The 23,069-nt window shown below is 39.2% G+C and overlaps 1 protein-coding gene across 4 annotated transcripts in view; it reads right to left on the bottom strand.

The window, feature by feature from the left end:
• The window catches only part of slc26a5 (solute carrier family 26 member 5), a 46,593-nt gene that overhangs the window by 10,204 nt on the left and 13,320 nt on the right, over positions 1 to 23,069 (bottom strand). For all 4 annotated transcript variants that reach the window (XM_008111534.3, XM_008111535.3, XM_062983512.1 and 1 more), the window contains exons 4-15: positions 22,039 to 22,149; positions 21,430 to 21,611; positions 19,797 to 19,961; positions 12,973 to 13,125; positions 12,632 to 12,714; positions 12,397 to 12,544; positions 11,502 to 11,615; positions 9,033 to 9,110; positions 7,336 to 7,431; positions 4,863 to 4,969; positions 2,548 to 2,617; positions 1,012 to 1,104 (exon numbers count right to left, since the gene is read on the bottom strand). In XM_008111534.3, coding sequence (XP_008109741.1) covers positions 1,012 to 1,104; positions 2,548 to 2,617; positions 4,863 to 4,969; positions 7,336 to 7,431; positions 9,033 to 9,110; positions 11,502 to 11,615; positions 12,397 to 12,544; positions 12,632 to 12,714; positions 12,973 to 13,125; positions 19,797 to 19,961; positions 21,430 to 21,611; positions 22,039 to 22,149 — 1,400 coding nt within the window. The remainder of the gene's footprint in view (positions 1 to 1,011; positions 1,105 to 2,547; positions 2,618 to 4,862; positions 4,970 to 7,335; positions 7,432 to 9,032; positions 9,111 to 11,501; positions 11,616 to 12,396; positions 12,545 to 12,631; positions 12,715 to 12,972; positions 13,126 to 19,796; positions 19,962 to 21,429; positions 21,612 to 22,038; positions 22,150 to 23,069) is intronic.

Below are 23,069 nucleotides of genomic sequence, written 5' to 3'. Positions count from 1 at the left end.
TGTCTGGTCTTTAAGGTGATTTGGGCTTTTTGTCTGGCTTCTAAAATATCAGTGCAGAGAATTAAAAAAAAATTAATTCACTTGCGAATATGGAAAAATAATGGGATTGTGATTTAGGGCAGAAAAAGGGAGAGAATCATAAATCTGGGGTTTTGTTTGATTGAAAAAAAGCACTTGTAAAAAAATAAAACTATGGAAGCTATAGAAGTTCTGGATGAACCAATTGTGTATGTCAGTTATCCTTAAGCACCAAACTGAAATCTAGAAGTCAGATCAGTGGTATGTCCTCTGTCTGTTCCTGTGACAAGTAACTTTCAAGTCTACCAAATCAGATTCTATGCATGCATGGAAAGGAACAAATTTGGACACAAAGATGTGGATGAAAACAGTTCTGCATTCAAGTAATTCAAGAATTAATTTTCAGCTCAGATTAGCGGGATCAGAAGGCTTTGTGAACATAGCAGAGGTGGTTAAAACTGAAACACATGGTCACCACTCACATTATGTGTCTGCGGCTTAGCTAATTCATTTCAGTCTGTTGGCTGAGAAACAGAGTATCCAGATACCCTTAATCTTAAAAGAACAACAAAACAAAACAACTCCTCTGTAAAACATTAGCAAGTTGCTCAGATCCTGCTAAATTCAATAAAACTTTAGCTCAGGTAAATATCACTGACCAACACCGATACTAGTTTCTAGGTATATTTGACATGCTGATTCCAAAAATGGCACCAATTTCCTCTTATCAGCTGTAGCTTTTGAGATACAGAACATATGCCAGCTACTAGTCACCAGCTGTTCACCCATAAAAAAAATGACCATTATATCTAAGAAACTAGACCTGATACTGTCTATCCAATGCAATTTTCTGAATCAATGCCCTCAATAACCCCAGGAACACTCTTAAAGACCAAGAAACCGACATTTTTTTTGTTGGGCTGTATATTAATTGGAACACAACGTAAGAGGATTGTTCAAAAGGACAAAGAATAAAAAGCATGTAATTCTCACCTTTTTCTTTAGTGCATTGATATATAATTCACTGTTGGCAAAATAGAGTGACGCATTTGCTTGAAATATTTTGATTCCAGGGCATTCTTTCACCTAAGACACAAAAAGATTTTTTTAAATGCATATAAGCCCTCCTTCAATGTCTGACCTTTTATTTATTTATTTATTTACAGCATTTATATTCCGCCCTTCTCACCCCGAAGGGGACTCAGGGCGGATCACATTACACATTATAGGCAAACATTCAATGCCTTTTAACATAGAACAAAGACAAGACAAACATAGGCTCTGAGCGGGCCTTGAACTCATGACCTCCTGGTCAGAGTGATTCATTGCAGCTGGTTGCAGCTGGCTTGCTCTCCAGCCTGCGCCACAGCCCGGGCCGGACATTACTGCTACATACATATTCTAATAAGACAAAATGTGAATTTATTTAAAAATCACAGTTCCTCTGGATAGAGCAGCCAAAGAAAAGTCAATTTTAGATCTGAAAGGGAAATTATAGTGGGAAAAATAGAAGGATCAAGAAAGAATCTGGGGACAAGACCCCCTCTGAAGACTGGAGAGAGGCTTTTGGCTGACAACCCCAAGCTATCATTTCAGAACCACTGTTGCTCTAGTTGACAGCAAGGCAGTATTTTTCTTTCAACCTTCACTGAAAATGCAATTAAAAGTGATGAACATATATTTTTAGACAGTAGAAGCCACAGTGCTTGGACTATATTACCACTGCCTAAATATCTTTGATGAACAGGGTCAAAACCTTCCCTAAATGCATAAAAACATTGTTGACAAAGTTCACAAATATGCAATATGACCTAGCCTTGGGTTTTGCTGCTCTGTCTCTAGGTCTGCTTAAATCTGGGTCTTAGTCTATGGTTCTACTACAAGGTGTTAGAAGCAGCAGCAGGAAAGTTTCAGCTTTCAGTGCTTTTCTCATGTAAACGTATCGCAGCAAAACTCTAGCACTGCGTCAAGAAAAAATTAAATCCCAGCTGATATCCTGCTGTGAGTTTTCTTCTTGCAAGGTACACGAGGAGAATGCACAGAAATTGGAGGTTCCCCAACCAAATTTGAAATGATACCCTCCTTACTGAATACTGCCCTTCCTAAATCTCAGGATTCAACTATCTCTTTCTGCTAATTTTTAGAAACAGGATAAGAGGATAGCTCACATTCCTGGTCAAAGAAAAGGATGACAAGGTCCTACCAAAATGGATAAGCAGTTACAACCAACTACCTACATTCAAGACATTGATACAATTATTGTACATCTCTCAATACTCATTATGTTTCTGGTTATTCTCTCTGCTAGCTACTACTACTACCTGTTCTGTTAAACATTCCTATTCTCACCTCTTCTCGTAAGGCTGACTGTTAGAAAACAACTTAACATTTCCAAGAGAGAACTTTTTGTGATATACTATGAGAAATAGATGCTTCTTCTTACAGCTGAAGTCTTCCTATTGTTCCTTCCCATCTTAATGTTTTCTTTGCTTTTCAGAGGGTACTCTAACACCTTATATTTCCTCTTACCTCTTCATATTCTTCCATATCACAGTAAATGTCTGTGTCAGGAATCTGGCCAAGAATTCTGTATTGTGGGCTGTAAAAATAGTCGTATTAATAAGCAGCAAAAGCAATTTCTATCAAAGGCACTTTCTAGGATTTTACTTTTTCAAATGCCCTTTAGCTAGAAATAGTCATTTCCCAATATAAGTAAAAAAAAAAACTGCCTGGACATCACTCACAACAATAGAAATAATCATGACTGGGATAAGAAGAACAGAAGAAACAGAAACTTAGCAGCCAGGAAATGCACTGCATCTCAGATCCTTGCATGGTTCTTGGAAATGTTTACAAATAAATAACAGCCTCTATGAAGATGATGATGATGATGCTCATGAGAGAAGACCTTCTCAGTAGCTGCCATTAAGCTCTGGAGGGCTAGAATGGATCCTTGTTTGTGGTCCATCTCTTAGCAGTCTAATGTCTTTTTTATTATTCTAATAGGCTTTTGAAAATTGAAAGTTTATAAAGACAGGACTTTTAAAAGAGGGCTGTACTATCTGTATTAATCAGATTCTCTTCAATTCTCATCAACGCACATCCTATCGGTCAGGCCAAAATGTAGACCTCTGAATCAATTACTAAATGGTGGGTCATCATATTGGCAAGTTCAACATATTAAAAAGGGTGTACCTCTGTTTGGAAGCATTTACAAGTTGTCATTTTTAACTGAATGTTTTAATTATTTTAAATGCTGTTAGTTTACTTTTATTTTAATGTTGAACCTTTGTATATTTTAACTGTATTTTAATTTGTAAGCCTCAATGAACCCCATTGGTAGGAAAATGCAGTGTATAAATAAATAATAACATAGTTATCATCATGCAATAGTTTGGGTGTTGGACTATGATTCTGCCAACCAGGGTTTTATTCTCCTGTTTTCCTATGGAAACTTACTAAATGGCCATTGGTGAGTCACACACTCTCAGCCCCAGAAAACCCTGAGATAGATTTTCCTTAGGGTTGCTCTAAGTTGGCAATGACTTCAAAACACATAGCAGCAACAACATAGACATGAAATGGAGAATTATGCCATAAGGATGTTCAACACCACAGCAAAATATTATGTTGAAATATTCTGCTGCATAGTTGTGGAAAACTCTGGATTGGGTCACAGTTTCAAAGGTATTCGTTTTTGCATATTTTTGGTGCCTCAACATGTCAAATGTCTTTTTGAGGAATTGGAATTGGGCAAGGACTTCAACTGCTGCAAAGATCTCTTGGGACTGTTTCCTCATAAAGCAGCCTTGTATATTCTGTTTACAAAGCTTTGTCTCTGGTTTTCCGGACATAACTGCTCAAGGGAATATATGAGGGTTTCCCCCCTATTTATTGGTTGCATATAGTATTATAGTTTCCTACTTTTTAAGGAATTAAGCCAAAAAATAAGCCAACAAGTTTCTTGCTGCAATAAGATTTACACTTAGTCAGAGAGGCATTTCCAGCCCTTGGTAAAATAAATGCCAAATGCCAAATAATGCACAAGTCTATGCCCAACCCTCTCTAGTCTGATCATGCCCATTGTATTTCTGGTTACTGGTTATTGAGTTGGCTTGATATAGTTTTAACACTGTTTTATACCTTGTTTTCTTTAATTGTGTTATAATTGTGATTGTTATATGTTAACTACATATAACTACATTTTATTTGGTGAATTTTGTTGTATGTCCTCGGCTTGGTCCTGCTTATAAACTGCCCCGAGTCCCTTCAGGGAGACGGTGGCGGGGTACAAAAATAATGTTGTTGTTGTTGTTGTTGTTGTTAAATATTAATTCAACATAGAATGAAAAAAGACATGCATATACAGTAGAATCTCGCTTATCCAACCTCCACTTATCCAACATTCTGTATTATCCAACGCAGTCGGCCTTTTAGTAGTCAATGTTTTTGTAGTCAATGTTTTCAATACATTGCACTATTTTTGTGCTAAATTCATAAATACAGTAATTACTACATTTCGTTACCATGTATTGAACTGCTTTTTCTGTTGATTTGTTGTAAAACATGATGTTTTGGTGGTTAATTTGTAAAATTATAATGTAATTTAATGTTTAATAGGTTTTTCCTTAATCCCTCCTTATTATACAACATTTTCACTTATCCAACGTTCTGCCAGCCCGTTTATGTTGGATAAGTGAGACTCTACTGTAAAATATTTTCAAATGCATAGCCTTGTACTGCTATGCAAAGAGTCCGCTTTTGCTCAGCTTTCCTTTGTGACATATTTCGTCTTGTAGGGAAACAGTTTAATCTGAAAATGAATATTTAAACTTTGCCCTCACCTTTGTGTTCTGTACACGATGGTGATCATTGCAAAAGCAATTGCAGTGATCAAACCGTAGTCTAGTCCCAGAAAAACAGAGGCTAGAAAAGCTACAATCCAGATAGCCTACACAAAACAAAATAAAACATCAATGTAGCAATATTCTGCCTTTGAACTGACTTCAACAAATCTTTACTTTGGATTAGTAAAGTTCAAACATTCAACATTTCTGTCATACCTTCAAGAAAAAAATGTACATGTTCTCATGATTTATTTGTAGTGGGCAGAACTGGTGAGGATGAAATAGATCAGTACAATCTTTTGTATTTACAAAATCCTGTGACAAGCGTAAAGTTATAATGCAGACTAAGTGTATATTTGTACAGTTTGAGCAGAGGAGGCTCACTGAATCAATTCCTGAATGGTGAGTCAACACTCAGAAATCAGAGCCCTCAATGGCGCAGTAGGTTAAACCCTTGTGCCAGCAGGACTGATAACTTCAAGGTTGGGTTACTGACCTGAAAGTTGCCGGTTCAAATCCAACCTGGGGAGAGCGCGGATGAGCACCCTCTCTCAGCTCCAGCTTCCCATGCAGGGACATGAGAGAAGCCTCCCACAAGGATGGTAAAAACATCAAAACATCAGGGCATCCCCTGGGCAACATCTTTGCAGACGGCCAATTCTCTCACACCAGAAGTGACTTGCAGGTTCTCAAGTCACTCTTGATATGGAAATCGTATTGATTTAGTGGGTTGGCTTTAAGTAGGGAGACCAATAAAATTCATGTCAGGCTGGCTTGTGAGAAAATAAGAACAAATTTGGAAGTCCCATTGTTGCAAACTGACACAAACACAATTGTTCTCTGCTATGGATTCTTAACACATATTAGTCAGGGAATACTTGGTTTGCCAGGAGACAAGCTTTGGCTAATGTTTCTGTATAGGCACGAATTATGTGTTACCTATTCAACTTGGTGGCACAACAGGTTAAAACCTTGTGCCAGTAGGACTTCTGACCGAAAGGTCGGCAGCTCGAATCCGGGAAACGGGTGAGCTCCCGTCTGTCAGCTCCAGCTTCCCATGTAGGGATATGAGAGAAGCCTCCCACAGGATGGTAAAACACCTGGACATCCCCGGGGCAACGTCATTGTAGACAGCCAATTATCTCACACCAGAAGCAACTTGCAGTTTCTCAGTTCGCTCCTCACACACACACACACACACACACACACAAATCTGGAGAGGAAAGGAACCATCCATAATCACAGGTTCCTTTTTTAAAATGCACTTACAGAAAATCAGAAAAGGATCCCTCATTCCCACTTGCCAGCTCTTTCCACAATGTGCCTTGAAGCAAGGTTTTCTACTGTCCCACAGATAAAAATGCCCTGAATAACTTTGGCATCTTTGCTGCCCAAAGATGTCACACGCATAAAGAAAACAGAGACAGTTTTCTCTGTTTCTGTAGACAGTATTGTTTAGTAAGACCAATGATACGCTCCACAATAGTGTGCGGGCTCTCAGAAGCTGAAAGTAGCCACTGAAAGAATAGGTTGGGTGGCATAAAGTAGTATGGATTTATTTTAAAAATGGCTGGATGTTTTAGTGAGGAAGTCTGAAGTGAAACTAGGTCTCAAGATAAAGAATACATCCTTAATGAATGCCTAGTAATTGTGTAAGTTTACAGCTAGCAATGCCTGCTGCACGAGAAAACTGCTACCTGTAGCTCAGAGTGGCCTTTTGCTTTAGGCAAAAGCTAAGACTCTCTTTCACATAGACCATACCACCTCATACCTACTTATAGAACTTGGATCTGTCTGTCAAGAAAAGCTCCTTCCTGCTGCCATCATCATAACTGTTACAAGTATTAGCCTGGGTTTAACCTTTCTTCTGCAAACCATATTTTTCCTTAACAAAGTTTTGTTGAGGAAAGTGGCAGTCAGGATTTTAAGACAAAAGGTGAAGTAGTTATCTTTTGTGCAATATCTAACCCATCAACTGTTTCTGACAGTCAAGGTCTCTCTACGCTACTATTTCCCATTGTCCATTCTCAAATTATCTAATTCCAGTGGCAAGACAGGGGACTGAAATGCCCTAGGAGACATTTCCTACAAATGACAGCCATAATCATTGATTACATAAATAAATATAAACCTGAAAAGCCTGTTCATAGTCTCATATTGTTTCTATCTGGACCAAAAGTTATCTGTGGAAGAGGAGTGCCAAGGAAGACCAGACAGGGCACATAAAAATATCCTTCCTGGTTTTGTAGTTCTGAAGAAGATGGGAATATCTCTTACAGAAATTGTGCTTACTTAGCTTAACCAGTCTCCTGTATATTTTTGTCCCATTCTTCATAATCTCTTTATAAAGACTTTTGCAATGGAGCCTTTTCTGTTCAACACAGCAATGGAGGTGGAATGGTAGATAGCCTCGGAATTATGGAGAGAAACATTAAGCATGTATTTTGATCTGTATTATTAAATAACTTACCAGTTCAATCTTGCTGGTCCGCCAGAAATGAAGAATATCTCCAAACTGTTTGAACATGCCTTTCAGGTTCACCATTACAATTGCTGCAAGCACAGCCTAGAAAAACATTTTGGGAACAGTCTGATTTTCTTTATTCTTTTCAGACTTTGCTATTAAGAGGAAACATCTCATGTCATATAACTAATAGGCTCTATCTAGGACATGTGTCCATACATATGCATTGAAAAAGAAAGTCAAAGCATAAACATAAACACGTATGCAGTCAAATGACTCCCTTTGATCTTTTAACCTTTCTGCCATCTGTATCAGAAACCAATGTGATTTCTCCAAGTACCTGTAGTTGACAGCCTTTCTAAATCATGTTCCAAAAGAAATATTGTGCTGCAGTCTACATTAAGCAATCATAAATCCAAACTTTTTTACAGGAAAGTTCACATCTTTAATTATCATGCACTGGAATCCACAGAATGTAAAAACCACAGTACTATATTCTTGTTTTATGTACACAGAACTTCCCCCACTCACACTTTATGATCCTGAACACCGAAGTAATTGTTGACTCTTTACATTTTCATTCATAGAATGAAGATTTCTGCTAACAATGTGCTTTGACTGACTGGGCCTGGACTTCTCCAAGAAAGCTTAAAATTAAATTGTGTGAATAAAATACAAATTTACATAATTTCTCACATGTTCGTCCTTGCTGTTCTTCCTTCTAACTGCCAGCAAATCAAGCATAAGGAGCATGTATGATTTCATTGTGAAGGACATAGTAAAAGCTTCAATTTATTATCTTGTTATTCCCTGTCTAATTTTTACAAGAGAACTGCCTATTGCACCTGCTGTGAAGTCTTCACCTACTTACTGCCTTGTCCTGCTTTGTTGTGTTTCTATTTTTTCCAGAAAAAAATCATGTCATGACTGGATTTCTGATGTTCTGGAAAACTCCATGACAGTTCAAGGCCGAGGAAGAGACAGGAGATGACACCAGGACATCTGGAAATACTTCTCATGGGAAAGGACTGATAAAAACTTTTGGAAGGAGGACTGGAAAGTCTTAAACTGAGTTGCCATGCATATGCCATCTGTGACATTTTGCTGGATGTAGTAATATACCCTGTTTCCCCAAAAATAAGACAAGGTTTTGATGAATTGCTAAATATAAGACCTCCCCCAAAAGTAAGACCTAGCAAGGTTTTTGTTTGGAAGCATGCCCAGCGCCTGCCAATCAGAACACCAGAGCATGCAGAATTGGTAAATGTTGTACATACCAGTTGTACATGGAAATAATGGTAGTAACAAGAAATTCTTAATAGGATTCACAGGTTATGTTGGTTTGTGATGACAACTACTGTACAGTATATAATAAATGTTCTTTTCTTTTTGTTCAACAATAAATGTGAATTCTTCTTCATGGAAAAATAAGACATCCCCTGAAAATAAGACCTAGCATATCTTTGGGAGAAAAAAAATTAATATAAGACACTGTCTTATTTTCGGGGAAACACAGTAGATAAATATAAAAGCTATTTTCTAAGATTTCCCTTGTGAGAGGCCTACATTTACCAAAGAGGTCCCGCAGTTGCTTACTGACCTACATAAATGTCACCTTACCAAGCTTCCACTGGTTCAGTTGGGAGTAACAACTGCCTTTAGAATTAGATCTGAATGCAAACATATAATTAAGGATTCCTTACCTGTGGCAAGGGTTCAAAGAGGTAACCAATGGCAACAATAACCAAGAAAACCATGATGGAGGACAGCGTGCCAGCAATCTAAAGAAAAGACACACAAAGTAATATTTCTGGAAAATGTATCTAGAATGTAGGATTTTTTTAAAGCACATCTACTGATAATCCTACCAATTTGTGCAGCAACCCCATACATTCGGTATAATCCCTATTAGTGTTCCTATAATTTTTAGTCAGGTTACATCAGAGGTGAAGAAAGTGTGGTCCATGACTGCAAACAACTCCCTAAGTAATTTTAGTGAAATCATTTTATGCCAAAAATGTTTTTGTTCCCAAATGACCCCAAACACCTTATGAATTTTGTAAATGAAGGTGTCTCTATTTATTTTGTCCCCTGGGGTTGTTTTATGCCTCAGGAGAAATCTTTTTCCCAAGTTGATTCTTCTGTCACTTCCTAATGAGAAAAAGGGCTCTCCGAGCCCTAAAATGGTCTTCAGAGGGCCAAAAATGTAGAAAAATACCAAGGTAAAAGTGGGTGCAGAGGGGATGTGGCCCTCCAATTGCCTAGGGTTAAACCTTTTTCTGCTGGCCAGAGAGTGGGTTCCAAACAGAAGCAAACAGTCTTTCATTTTTAATGTACATTTTGAAATTCCAGGAAAAGGCATCTGTGCTAAATGTATATCAGCCACTGAGTGTATGTACAGAAGGCATCAACAAATAATGTGAATTCAGATAGCGTATTGGGAATGGGCTTTGGCCTTTTTGTTTATTCTGACTCTTCATGACCTCATGGACCAGCCCATGCCAAAGCTCCCTATCCGCAGTAGCCACCTCAGCTCCTTCAAGGTAAAGCTAGGCACTTCAAGGATAACATACATTCACCTTGCCCTTGGGTGGCCCCTCTTACTTTTCCCTTCCATTTTCCCCATCATCATTCTCTTCTCCAAGCTTTTCTGTCTTCTCATTATGTGGCCAAAGGACTTCATCTTTGCTTCTAATATCCTTGCCTCCAGTGAGCAGTCAGGCATTGTTTCCTGGAGTATGGACTGGTTTGATCTTCTCACGGTTCAGGGCACTCTCAGAATTTTCCTCCAACACCACAGTTCAAAAACATCGATCTTCCTAACTTTTGAGAATGTTGGGGTTGTGAAAGGTTCCTCCCCTAGAGTAGGAGCTGCAAATGTGGCTCCTATAAAAGGAGCTCAAGCTGCTAAGGGAAGGCAAACAAGCCCACCCTAGCCAGTCGGCCAATCAATGTAGATGCTTTGTTACTGTTATTTGTTTGTTTTATCGGGCCAGGCCCCATGTAAGCCGCCCCGAGTCCCTTCGGGGAGATGGGGCGGGGTATAAAAATAAAGTTATTATTATTATTATTATTATTATTATTATTATTATTATTAGGAGGTGGGATGAGTAAAGGCAAAGGAGGTATGGAAGGTTGAAAAAAAGGAGAAGGAACCCTGCCAGTTCCTCCAGACATTTACTGCCCTTTGTTCTTCCCAACTGTACCACTGAATTTTCTTTTGTCACCTGAGGATCTTCCTGCTGAGTTTGGCTTGCAATATGATGGGCTCTCTGCATCCACAAATTCAACAATCCACAGCTTGAATGTCTGTATCTATCTCAAACCTTGACTTTATCTTTCTATATAAGGGACATCATTTTTACTATACCCTTGCATATCATGGTATTTGAGCATCCATGGGTTTTGGTATCCAGTGTGAATCCTGGAACCAAACTCCAGCAGATACCGAGGGCTACTATTTTTTCACTTAAGGGACCTGGTTTTCATGTACTTGGAATTTAGACATGAATTAACTGTTATCGCTATAGTACAATTGGTCCTCCATATCAATGAATTTAACCATCCAATATTGAAAAAAAGTTTGATTTGAATGCCTATTTTATATAACTATATACCCAACGTCTCATAAAGATGTCTTGGGCAAAAAGGGGTCACACACTGAAAAAGTTTAAGAAGACCTGCACTAGATGATCCCAGACCCCTAAGGCAGTGGGTCCCCAGCCTGTGGGTCCCCAGGTGTTTTGGCCTACAACTTCCAGAAATCTCAAGCAGTTTACCAGCTGATTAAGAAAGCCCCCTCACTCATGTTTTTCAGGAAGCAGCTGAAGAACTGGCTGTGGGACCAAGCATTTGGCCCATCCTTATGAGTTGATATGACCTGATGGGTTAATTATTAATTCGAACACAGACTGGCTCTGACTTTGGCTTGAAACTTCCCCTTTGTAATGGTCACATGGTTTTAATTGTTTTAATTTGATTTGGATACCAGCTTTAATTTGTGTTTTATGTTTGGTTTTTCTTCATGTTGTATTATATGTGGCATTTAATCCTGCCATTATGTAAGACCGCTCTGAGTCCCCCTGGGGGAGAAGAGCGGCATATAAAATAAATAAATAAATAAATAAATAAATAAAATGGGCACACTACTCCCATCTTGGAAGGACACATACCTGAGTCTTTCCCCCAGTGCCCTCTTGGACAAGACTCCGAGACATTGAACAAGTGATAGCAAAGGTCTGGAAAAATGATCCTGTAGAGTTGCATATGCCTAATGCAATGAGTTCCTGTGAAAAAGAAAAGATAATAAATTAATTAATTACACTGAATGCAATGAAAGAGTATCACAGATTTATACATATGAAGAATGGTTATACAGATGGAAAAATGCAACGAAGTACTCTAACACCAATTTTTACAGAATATCTATGTTGTGTCTAAAAGCAATAAGCACAAAAGTTTTAAAATCTTTATCAAGCTACAGAGTCATGTATTGTGTTGTAGAACCTGCAACATAAGGATTATTTGCCTTGATCAGATGATTTGTATAAGCAGTCATATCCTTTCTTGCTAACTAACAGAACTCCTTGGAATGAAAATAAAACAAACAGATACATAATATTCTCATTTTAAAGAAGTGGGCAGAAAAGCAGCAGGAGGGCCATTTTTCATATTCATGAGTCTAAAACTTACAGGAAGGATGCCCCACTTTTTTTTGTGTCGGGAGCAACACAATGTTAGAGTTGCTTCTGATGTTAGAGAATTGGCCGTCTGCAAGGACGTTGCCCAGGGGACGCCTAGATTTTTTAAAATGTTTTTACCATCCTTGTGGGAGGCTTCTCTCATGTCCCCGCATGGAGCTGGAGCTGATAGAGGGAGCCCATCCACACTCTTCCCAGGTTAGATTCCAACCACCATCCTTCAGGTCAGCAATGCAACCTTCAAGTCATCACTCCTGCCGGCACAAGGGTTTAATCCACTGCGCCACCAGGGGCTCCTCACCCCACTAATTTCAATTGTATTTTAATCAAGTGAAAAGATACATTTTTTCAGTTAAAGTGGAATTACCTGATTTCCATCAACTTTATAGCCATGCTTAAGAGCAAAAATTTTGGCCATTGAGATTGTCATGGAAAATCCAACAAGGGCTATTGCAACTGCATCCACAAATACTGCCTGGATGAGGCTGATATCTGGTACCTGTGGAGGACGTAATCTGCATACAATTAAAGAGAAACTTCAATGTAGTGGTCATATTACCTGATGTAAGCATAATAATGCAGATTTCTTTTTTTACTCTTACCCTTTAGGGATATTACCAACAATATCTACTCCATATGTCTGGGACAAATTCATTCCAGCTGAAACTCCAGTGCCAATTACCACCTTGGAAAACACACAAAAACACAGGAGCAATTAAAAACAAACACAAGAGACACTAGGAAACTAATTAAATAAAAATGCTCATCTAAATGCAATGTGTAGCCCAACTATGGTATCATCATAGACTCAATGGATCTTATATAAGTGTTCAATTACTAAATCACCATTGGTTCAATGGATTTATTCTACTGAACATAGGACTTTGCTTTTTTTATATATAGTGAAGACTATTTCACGGAGAAGTAATAATCTCGGACTTACCACAATTATTTCCATAGGGATAGGAACAGGTAGCTTCTTCTTAAAGCGGTCATTGATTTCCTTACCACTTAGCAATAAAACCATACAGACTAGTCCAACAACTAAAGCTGCAATGTTCGTTTTTGTGATGTTTGTGAACACAGCGATTAAACTCTGCAAGACAACAAGCACAGAAAGTTTCTCCTCAAATGAAACAGTCAAAAAAAGATGCAGAAGAGAATGATGGTGCAATGAAGTACTGGATGCCACATGCAAAAATGTTTCCATTAAAATGTTTCTAAGTCATATTGCTGTAAAGACAAATTTGAGAGAAAATGGACTAGCATGGCGATTTTTCAAAAACTGGAGGCAAGTGGGCCTATGGGAAAAGTAAATAAATACAATTTTTTAGTTTGCACAGTTCATTCAGACAACAGAACACAACTTTCCATGGTACAAATGTTTAATTATGCATACAGAAGTGCACATCCTTGTTTTTTAAGTTATTTTACTCGCCACAAGGAAAGGCGGGTAAGAAAAAAACCCATTATTTTTATTATCTCACACTTTAACACATAGATAGCAAAATCTAACATAAAATGTCCTGATCACAAGTACATACTGACGCTGGAAATAAGAGAGAACCACCAATAGCAGATCAGGTACAGATTAGGCTAAAATAAAGTATGCCTTAAGTAGTATTAGAAGCATCAAAACATGTAGAGGCAAAACTCTGAATTAGACTTTTATGAAATGGAGCAAGCTAATAACCTACCAACTGCTGAGCTCTATTTAAAAATGTCAGTTACATCAAGTAATTGAACCAAGAGAACATTGGCAGCTCCTCAAACAGTGTAATTACCCTACTCTTCATAATGATTTCAAGCCTTCTCCAACAGGATTTCAGGAAGTCAAATCTGTTTAAAGTACATAAACAGACCTAAAGACAGAGAGCTACAAACAGATCTTCAGTGTTACTATAGCAATGAATGCAGTTTTAATTAAGCAGCAGGGAATTTGTTGGACAACAGGTAGCAGGAAAGTTACTACTTCTTTCCTTAAAAAACTAGCGTTTCAAATTAATTTTCTTGGTTGTAAGCCATAACAAAATGTCAAAAATAACTATAAAATTCAAAAATGAATTGCAAATGAGTATACTGGCCTTGAGAAAACAGGACAACTTCCTATAATATATTATAGGGATGAAAACGGGCACTGCTAGCTCAGTAATCGCCCACATATAACATCTGAGAATTTCAGTCTGAGGTGATAGCCAAAAGAATTAGAATTGCCTTGTTGGATCAGACTAAAGATTACTATGCACCAGCTGTGAACAACCAGGTGTCCTTGAAAGTAGCTTTGTTTTTATTTTACTGAGGATTAATCATTTTCTTTTCAAATGAGTTCAGAAAGCAGAAAGCAATATTAAAAGACCATCTGGTACTCTGAAGTATACTTCCTCTGAACACAGTGAGTCCATATAGCTGTCATATCTAATAGCCAAAAACCAATCTATTCTCTGTGAATTTGGCTAGTCATATTTTGAAGTCATCTTCATAGTGGAAACAGAAGATTGAAATTTTATAATGGACAAAATGATTTCAGAGCACTGAAAAAGAAAAAGAATGGTTGCTTACGTGTAACCATGTTTCTTTGAGTGGTTATCTGTAAAATCCGTACATATGGTAGCAGTTGTGGCCAAGCAATGTTCTCGGAACCTTAATAGCTGTTACAGATGTTTGGCTGCGACTCTGCCCACCTTCCCTAGAAGGCATATAGGCCCCTGGCGAGGCTGCAGCCCCAGTTCCCCACTGCGGCTAGTGAAAGAGGCATGACAATAGCAGGGAGGATGGGCGGGGATGTGCAGATTTCACAGATGACCACTTGAAGACACACTTCTGTCATATTGGACTTTCTACCATCCTTGGCAAGTTTGGATCTTGAAGTCACCTCACTTAAATGTTATCTGGCAGCAATCTTGGCTTACCATTCTTTCTCCTTCATGGTCTCTGTGAAATCGCACATATTATTTATTATTATTTATTATTTACATCATTTATATTCCGCCCTTCTCACCCCGAAGGGGGCTCAGGGCGGATCACATTACACATATTAGGCAAACATTCAATGCCTTTTTAACACAGGACAAAGACGAACAACATAGCTCCGAGCGGGCCTCGAACTTATGACCTCCTGGTCAGTGACTCATTGCTCTCCCGTCTGCGCCACAGCAGACTAGCAAGCTACTCACCTGGATGGTGGGTGTCATGACAGTGCTGAAAACAGAATCGCTCTGTCAAAGACTGCTTGTGTCTCTTGATGATATCCACCTTATAATAGGTTACCAAGGTCAGTGAGGCAGCCCACATGGCTGCCTTGCAGACATCCTCCAGGGATACCCCTCGGGTATATGCTGCCGAAGCCATGACCGCTCTGGTGGAATGACCCTTGAGCTACAAAGGCCTGTGATCTGATAGGCGAGTGTAATGGTGGCAACGACCCACACTGAAAGCCTTTGGGAGGATACTGGGAGGCCCCTGGGGTCCGAGCGATATTTGAGGAAGAGCCTAGGGGAGTTCCTAAATGCCTTCGTTCTTTCTACATAGAAAACCAGGGCTCTCCGTACATCAAGAAGATGTAGAGACTGTCCGAGTTGTGTAGTGAGGCTTTGAAAGAAAGCCAGGAGCACAATGTCTTGTTCAATATGGAAGGGGGAGGCTACTTTCGGTATAAAAGTGATATCCATGCAAATCACAACCTTATCTTTGTGGAACCACATATAGGATTTGTCCACTTGGAGGGCGTAGAGTTCACTGGCCCTGTGCATTGAAGTGACAGCTATCAAAAAGGCAGTTTTCCAAGATAAATGGGAGAGGTCTGCTTCTGCCATGGGCTCAAAAGGTGGTTTAGTGAGCACTGAAAGGATCAGGCGAAGATCCCACGGTGACAGTGGAGGTGAGACAGCCAGCCAGAGGTTCTTAAAACCTCGTAGGAAGACCTGGACCAAGGGCTGCCCTGCCGTCCTCCAGAAAGCCGAGATAACTGCCAGATAACATTTAAGTGAGGTGAGTGCAAGATCCGAACTTACCAAGGATGCTAGAAAGTCCAGTATGACAGAAGTGGGCGCTGTTAGCGGAGCGGCTTGGTGCTGTTGAGCAAAGATTACAAACTTGGACCATTTGCTCTGGTAGGAGCAATTAGTGGATGACTGATGAGCGACGTCCATGATCTTTTACTGCCTGGGAGAAAGCGGGGGATGGATCTGTTAGGTGGTGAGGTGCAGCCCATCTATGTCCAGATGCCAGAGGTGACCATGATCGGCTGTGAGCAGGTCCGGCCAATGAGAGAGAGAAATGTATTTGCCTGCCGACATGGCTCAGAGAAGAGAAAACCATGGCTGCCAAGGCCATCATGGTGATAGTAGTACACAATCTGCTTGGTGGTGATAGATCTTCGCTGTCACCTTATTGAGCAGTAGTACTGGTGGAAATATGTACAGGAACAGCCAGGTCCAATGGTGCAGAAAGAATGAACGTGAAAATAAAGGATGGAGTGGAACAATTGTCCCTTTTTGCAACAGGGTGAAAACCTCCTTCTAAAGCACCAGCGAAGGTGGCATAGCCCTAATGTGGCCTGTTGTTGGGTGTGGTTTGAGCATGATTGGTGGAGCACCTTGAAAATTGGAAAAGTGTCCACCCGTGTCACCATAGGGAGAAGATAAGGTATATGCATATGAAACAGCAGTGCTAAAAAGGTTGTTTCATTTTCGGCTGGTAGTGCCTACCTTGTTGTCCAGAGTGTGGTGGCATGGCCTGCATTGAAGGTGTCATCTGGGGCAGTGGCCTATTTCCCGCAGTATATGATTTTTGGGTATATGAGGAAGATGATGAATGGTCTATGGATTGGCGTGAGGTTTGTGTGGAGAAACCAAACTTCTGAGCAGCCTGCCAAATTTTCTGGGTACTCTTGAGTTGGGTATTGGTTTCCTGGTTGAAAAGCCCTGTGTCCTGGACTGGGAGGTTTTCTGCCAAAGCCCTTCCTATACCCTATAAGCTTAAAGTGGTGCCTGGAAGGGTCTGCAAGCAACAGATCCCTGACTGGGGTTTCTGAAGAACCTTGCAAAACTGCAATTCCTACGATTACTTGACTGTGCAAATTTGAAAAACTTTGGAATTCCTGAAGATATACCGTATATACTCGAGTATAAGCCGACCCGAATATAAGCCGAGGCACCTAATTTTACCACAAAAACTGGGAACACTTATTGACTCAAGTATAAGCCGAGGGTGGGAAGTGCAGCAGCTATTGGTAAATTTCAAGAAGAAAAATAAAAATAGATACCAGTAAAATTATATTAAGTGGGACATTAGTAGGTTAAATGTTTTTGAATATTTACATAAAACTGTAATTTTAAAATAACACTATCCACCTCTGATTAAATCATTATTCTAACTTTCTTCAATGTACCAGTAAATTTGCTTATGTATCTTTTCCAATAATAAATAGGGTAAAATAATAAATGTAATAGTAACAATGATAGAGTAAAATAATAAATGTAATAATAATAATAAATAGAGTAAAATAATAAATGTAATAATAGAGAAAAATTATAAATATATTAATAATAATAAAGAGTAAAATACTATATGCAATAATAATAGAGAAAAAATGTAATGAGTAAAATAATGAATACAATTATAACAATAGAAAAAAATGTAATCATAATAATAATAGAGTAAAATAAATGTAATAATAATAATAATAGTAAAATACTATATGCAATAATAATAGAGTAAAATAAATGTAATAATAATAAATAGATTAAAATAATAAATGTAATAATAATAAATAGAGTAAAATAACAAATATATTAATAATAATAATAGTAAAATACTATATGCAATAATAATAATAATAATAATAGAGAAAAATAATAAATGTAGTAATAATATTAAATGTAATACTATTAATAATAATAAATGTAACAAAAACAAAAACAATAATAATCCAATAATCACCATAGATTATTTTAACTACAGTATACATTTTGGGGAAAGTGCTGTATGTATCTAAATAAGAAAAAATGGGGAAGACTGACTTGGGAAGGGGGTGGGAAAGAAGAACTGTAAATGAGAAAAACTTGGAATGGGAAGGGGAGGTTGAAAAAAGAAGGAAAATTAGGTGGGAAGAGGGAAGCTGGAAAATTTGGACAGATTGGGGAGGGAAGGGGGCAACTGGGGAAGAGGAAAAGATTGAGGTGGGAAAGGAAGCTGGAAACTGGGAAAGGCTGGGATGAAAAGTGGAGCGAGAGGGGCTGGGAAATGGAGATAGTAAAGACTGGGATAAGAAGGGGGAAATTAGAAAAAGGGAAGCCTGGGGTGGGAAAAACTGGGGTTGTAAGGGAGGAAGGGGAAAGCTTGGGGAGGGAAATTGCGGGGGAGGGTCTTTCCTTTGGCTCTTTGGAAGGGGCTGCTTGGGAGAGCCACCTGCCTGCTCTCCTTCCCTCCTCCTCCCTTCTCTTCCTCTCCTCAGTTCCCAGAAGAGAGACCTGGAAAGGAGGGTGGGAATAGAAGTGCAGAGGTGGCTGGTTGATCACAGAAGGGGGTGTCTCTTCCACACTTCCATTTGCCTCTCTGCTTTCCAGGTCTCCCTTCTGGGGGGCGGGAGGGGGAGGAAGAGGAGGCGACCCCAGGCAGCTGGTGGATTGCGGGAGGGGAATGGAAGCAGGGAGAAGACTCCCACTCCTGCAATCCCCCAGCTGCCTGTCTGCCTCAATGGCCAGCCCCGTTTCTTCTTCCTTCTCTTCCTTCACAATGGCCAGCTGAAGGAGGACGAGGAGGAAGGGGAGAAGGGGCTGCTCCCGCGGTTTCTCCTTTTCTTCTCTTCCTTCACGATGGCCAGCTGTAGGAGGAGGAAGAGGAGAAGGAGCTGCTCCCATGGTTTCTCCTTTTCTTCCTTCACGATGGCCAGCTGGAGGAGGAGGAGGAGGAAGGGGAGAAGGGGCTGCTCCCGCAGTTCTCCTCTTCTTCCTTTTCTTCCTTCACAATGTCTAGCTCAAGGAGGAGGAGGAGGGGGAAGGGGAGAAGGAGCTGCTCCCACAGTTTCTCCTCTTCTTCCTCCTCTTCCTTCTCAATAGCCAGCTGGAGTGGGCCGTTTCTTCTCTTCCTTCTAGATGGCCATCTGGAGGGAGAAGAGGAAGAAGAGAAAAAACGAGGGCAGCGGCCCCTGTGCTGCCTCGGCCGTTTCTCCTCTTTTTCCTCCTTTTCCTCCTCCATAGCCAGCTGGAGGAGGAGAGTGGCCTTTGCGGCATAGCAGACTCGCCTGGGGGCCCCTGTGCAGCCTCCACAGCTTGTCCTCCTCCTCCTCCTCCATGGTCAGCTGGCTTCGGTGCCTCACCTCTAGGCTCCGCTGCCGGCGTGACCCGAATATAAACCGAGGGCGGATTTTTCAGCCCCCAAAAAGGGCTGAAAAACTAGGCTTATATTCGAGTAAATACGGTAGACTGTGAAGTTATACACATGTATTTTTTTTATTTATTCAGAAAAACAAAAGAAAAAACATAACTACTCAAAAACAAAATATACAAACAAGTTTTTAAAAAGGTTATGATTTAAAAACTACACATCTACATTTAACCTACTAAAACTACAAGCACTACAAGCAAGTACTTATTAAAAATAAAAACATGAATAAACACACTTACACAGAGTACAAAACTATCAGACAGACAAACCGCCCCTAATACACACCTCCCATCTACAAAATGTACACATTTGCTAAGCTAATATGGCTATAAAAAGCAGGAACAGTCCTACCTAGTGTAAGTTTATTGTACAATTACTTACATAAAAAAAGGAAAGGGGTCCACTGAATCTTTTAGTCTTAACTCCAAGGAGGTACTTCAGCTGTGAACTAAATACATGAACGGCGGCAGCAGTGGTGAATCCTCGTACCAGGGGCTCCGTAAGATAAATGGCTACAAATCCAAACCGAAGAAGTCCTAAACACAACTAACAGAAAGAAGTCATGTTCTAAGAATTGTCTTTAAATCCACTTGAATTCAAAAAGCAAACTGTGTAAGTATCAACCAGTTTTCAGCACACTGGGTCACGTTTCTCCTTTCCTTAAAATCATGTAGGCTTCCTCCGTCTCTCAGCCCAGTGAGAAGACATGCCAATTCCTGCCTTGATTGGTGGATATGTGTGAGGAAGCAATGGAGAAATCCACCAGATATTGTTATCTTCCATCATCCTCACTAGTGGCTATGAAGACTAGGACCAATGAAAATTGCACTCTAACATCTAAAGGGCTACATATTCCTCATCCAAGGGTTTTGGAAGGGGGCGGGAAGGGAGAAATAAAGGGCGAGAGTAGGGAAGGGTTGGAAATAAAAAAAGGGTTATTTAGTTTCCATTTTTCTTCTCTGTCGGCGTACTGTATATCGTAACTGAGAAAATAAAGTACAGACTGCATTGTAGTAAGTGGTCTGTGGTTTGCTCTCCTCTACATATAGAATAAATATAGTGTCCCTACTTTGCGGATTTTCACTTATTGCGGGTTGTCCTGGAACATAACCCCCGCAATAAGTGAGGGAACACTGTATATTGTTTTAACTCATGCATTGTGCTTTAACCTATCTTGATGCTGGGCTTGTCCCCGTGTAAGCCGCCCCGAGTCCCTTTGGGGAGATGGAGGTGGGATATAAAAATAAAGTAGTTGTTGTTGTTGTTGTTGTTATTATTATTATTATTATTATTATTATTATTATTATTATTATTATTATCCCCAGAACGATCTATAGCCATGAAGGTCTAATCAACCAAGGCCAACAAAAAGCAGAATGAGGTCCCAGGCAAGTAAAATGACACCAGCCCATTATGAAGCATTGAAGAATTATGGTGGTCAAGAATTGGGATGATTGACTTTGAGTATTTCAGCTCAACATTAAGAGCATTAATGCCCCAAAGAAACAAACTAGACATTTCTGCATAGGTTGTCCAATTTGTATATGGAATCCAGTTATTCTTGACATAGCAGATTGTGTTGCCTTGGCAGACAATTTTGTATTTTAGAAAGAGCAAAGTAATGTGAGCTGGCCACTAATAATAAGTCTAGAACAGCATCCTGTAAATCTTCTCCACAAAATGAAAGCTGATGCTATTTTTGCAAATGACATATCCTATGCCATTTTATACTAGGAATGAAAACTCAAGTGGATGGACTGAGATGAGCAGTTCTCTATTTGTTCAGCAATATTCATTTTTTTCTGGATCAAAATATATCTATATTTCTTCTATTGTAAAACACTATAGATATAAGACACACTCCCATTTCAGTATCAGACATGTCCTAGTTTCAGTACCACCACCAACAACAAAAATACATATAATACACCTGTGATTCTAAGACACATTTTAGAGATGTTTACATAGGTAAAAGGTGTACCTTAGAATTGAAGAAATACAGTAAATGTGTTACCTGTATGATCCCTGAAAGCAAGGTTACTGCAACAGCCACTTTCACCCTCATGTCATCTCTAGCTTTAAAGTTATCAGCATATGAGCTGTTGGTAGAGTTGGTGTCTATAATGTCAAACATTTCATCTGGTGCTTCTCTGACTGCAACTCCACCAATCATTAGGCTGATGACAGCAAATGTTCCTACAAGAGAGTTCATTTCAAGGAATTACAGAGACGACCGCAACTTTGCCAGATCATCACAGTAAGGCTGTCTACCAAGTTTTCTAATTCACCACAGTAAACTATGAACATGTTCACTGAGTTAAATAGTTGCAATCTGTATTAGTATGGTATTATGGTATAATCAAATAAAATGAGATTTGTATTAAAAAATGCAAAGATTACGATTTCTGTAGGTATGCTTTGGGAAGTGTTCATGTCTATGCTATAGATGTAACTCTGATGTTATTGATATATGCAATTTTTATTGCAGAGTTGAGGAAAGGCTTTCTGTAAAAAGATGGAATTTGGATATTCCTTATTCCCACCCAATTATACTCTGAAGACAAAATACAAAGCATTCATCTTACTCTTAAATAAAATAACACTGATACGTTAAAAGGAATACCTATTGATATATGTCTAGAAGTTCCAAAAAAAGTGTACAGAAAGACTGGATAAAATGAAGAATATAAGCCAAAAACTGGGGGCACGGCTGCCAGCAATGCATATGCTAAACCTGGGAAGAAAATTTTGGGGGGGGGGGAGAGAGAGAGAGAGAGAGAGAGAGAGAGGGAGAGGGAGAGGGAGGGAGAGAAACAAAGCATTAAATAGAAGATTTTGGACTCTAAGCAAATTATCTGAAATGAAAATTGTTCATAAACTTGCTACAACTAATGGTTGATCACATGCCTGGGCAGTCACAATTCACTGGCTGTTATTGCAACACATCCTTAACCATAAGACTTAATTTTTAGTTTTTCTTTGGAATAGGACTTAGTCATGTGTGTTTCAGCCAGTCCATTTCAGTCTAAGAAAGTAGACACGGGCTTACATTATCAGTGGAACTGAACCTTAATCTGAAACTTAACTGTTTTGAAACAATTACTGAAACAGATAATATTTTCTTATATTTGAATTCTTCCCTTCCCACCCCCTGAATCTTTACATAGCATACATCTGCCAAACACAATTCTTTTTTTGTATCTGAATTGAGGGTTGAACCTAAGTTTTATATGGTTATGTTTACTTCTCTAGCAAGCAGGCTGGTTTTCAAGGAGTTTGCTTTCAAAGCTTTTCACTGAGATATTAGCAGTTTGATGCACGTCTTCACATACTTCTAGAATTTTCACATCTGTTTTTAGATAATTTTACAGTGTTCCCTCACTTATCGCTGGGGTTAGGTTCCAGGACCACCTGCAATAAGTGAAAATCTGCAAAGTAGGGACACTGTATTTATTTTAATATCTATACATTATTTTAGTAGTTATACACTATTTTAAGTCTTTATCAACCAATCGTGTGTTGATAAATCGCCTCCTTCTCCTCCTGTTGGCGCTTGGGCTCCTTTTCTCTCCCTTTGACTTCTCCTTCCTCCCTTCTTAGGCTGTAAATTGTAATTTTTTATGATTTATAATAGTCTTTTAGAGTTTATTGAAA

This window comes from Anolis carolinensis, chromosome 5 (assembly GCF_035594765.1).
Source record: "Anolis carolinensis isolate JA03-04 chromosome 5, rAnoCar3.1.pri, whole genome shotgun sequence".
NCBI lineage: Eukaryota > Metazoa > Chordata > Lepidosauria > Squamata > Dactyloidae > Anolis > Anolis carolinensis.
This window is presented reverse-complemented; position numbering and strand designations above follow the sequence as displayed.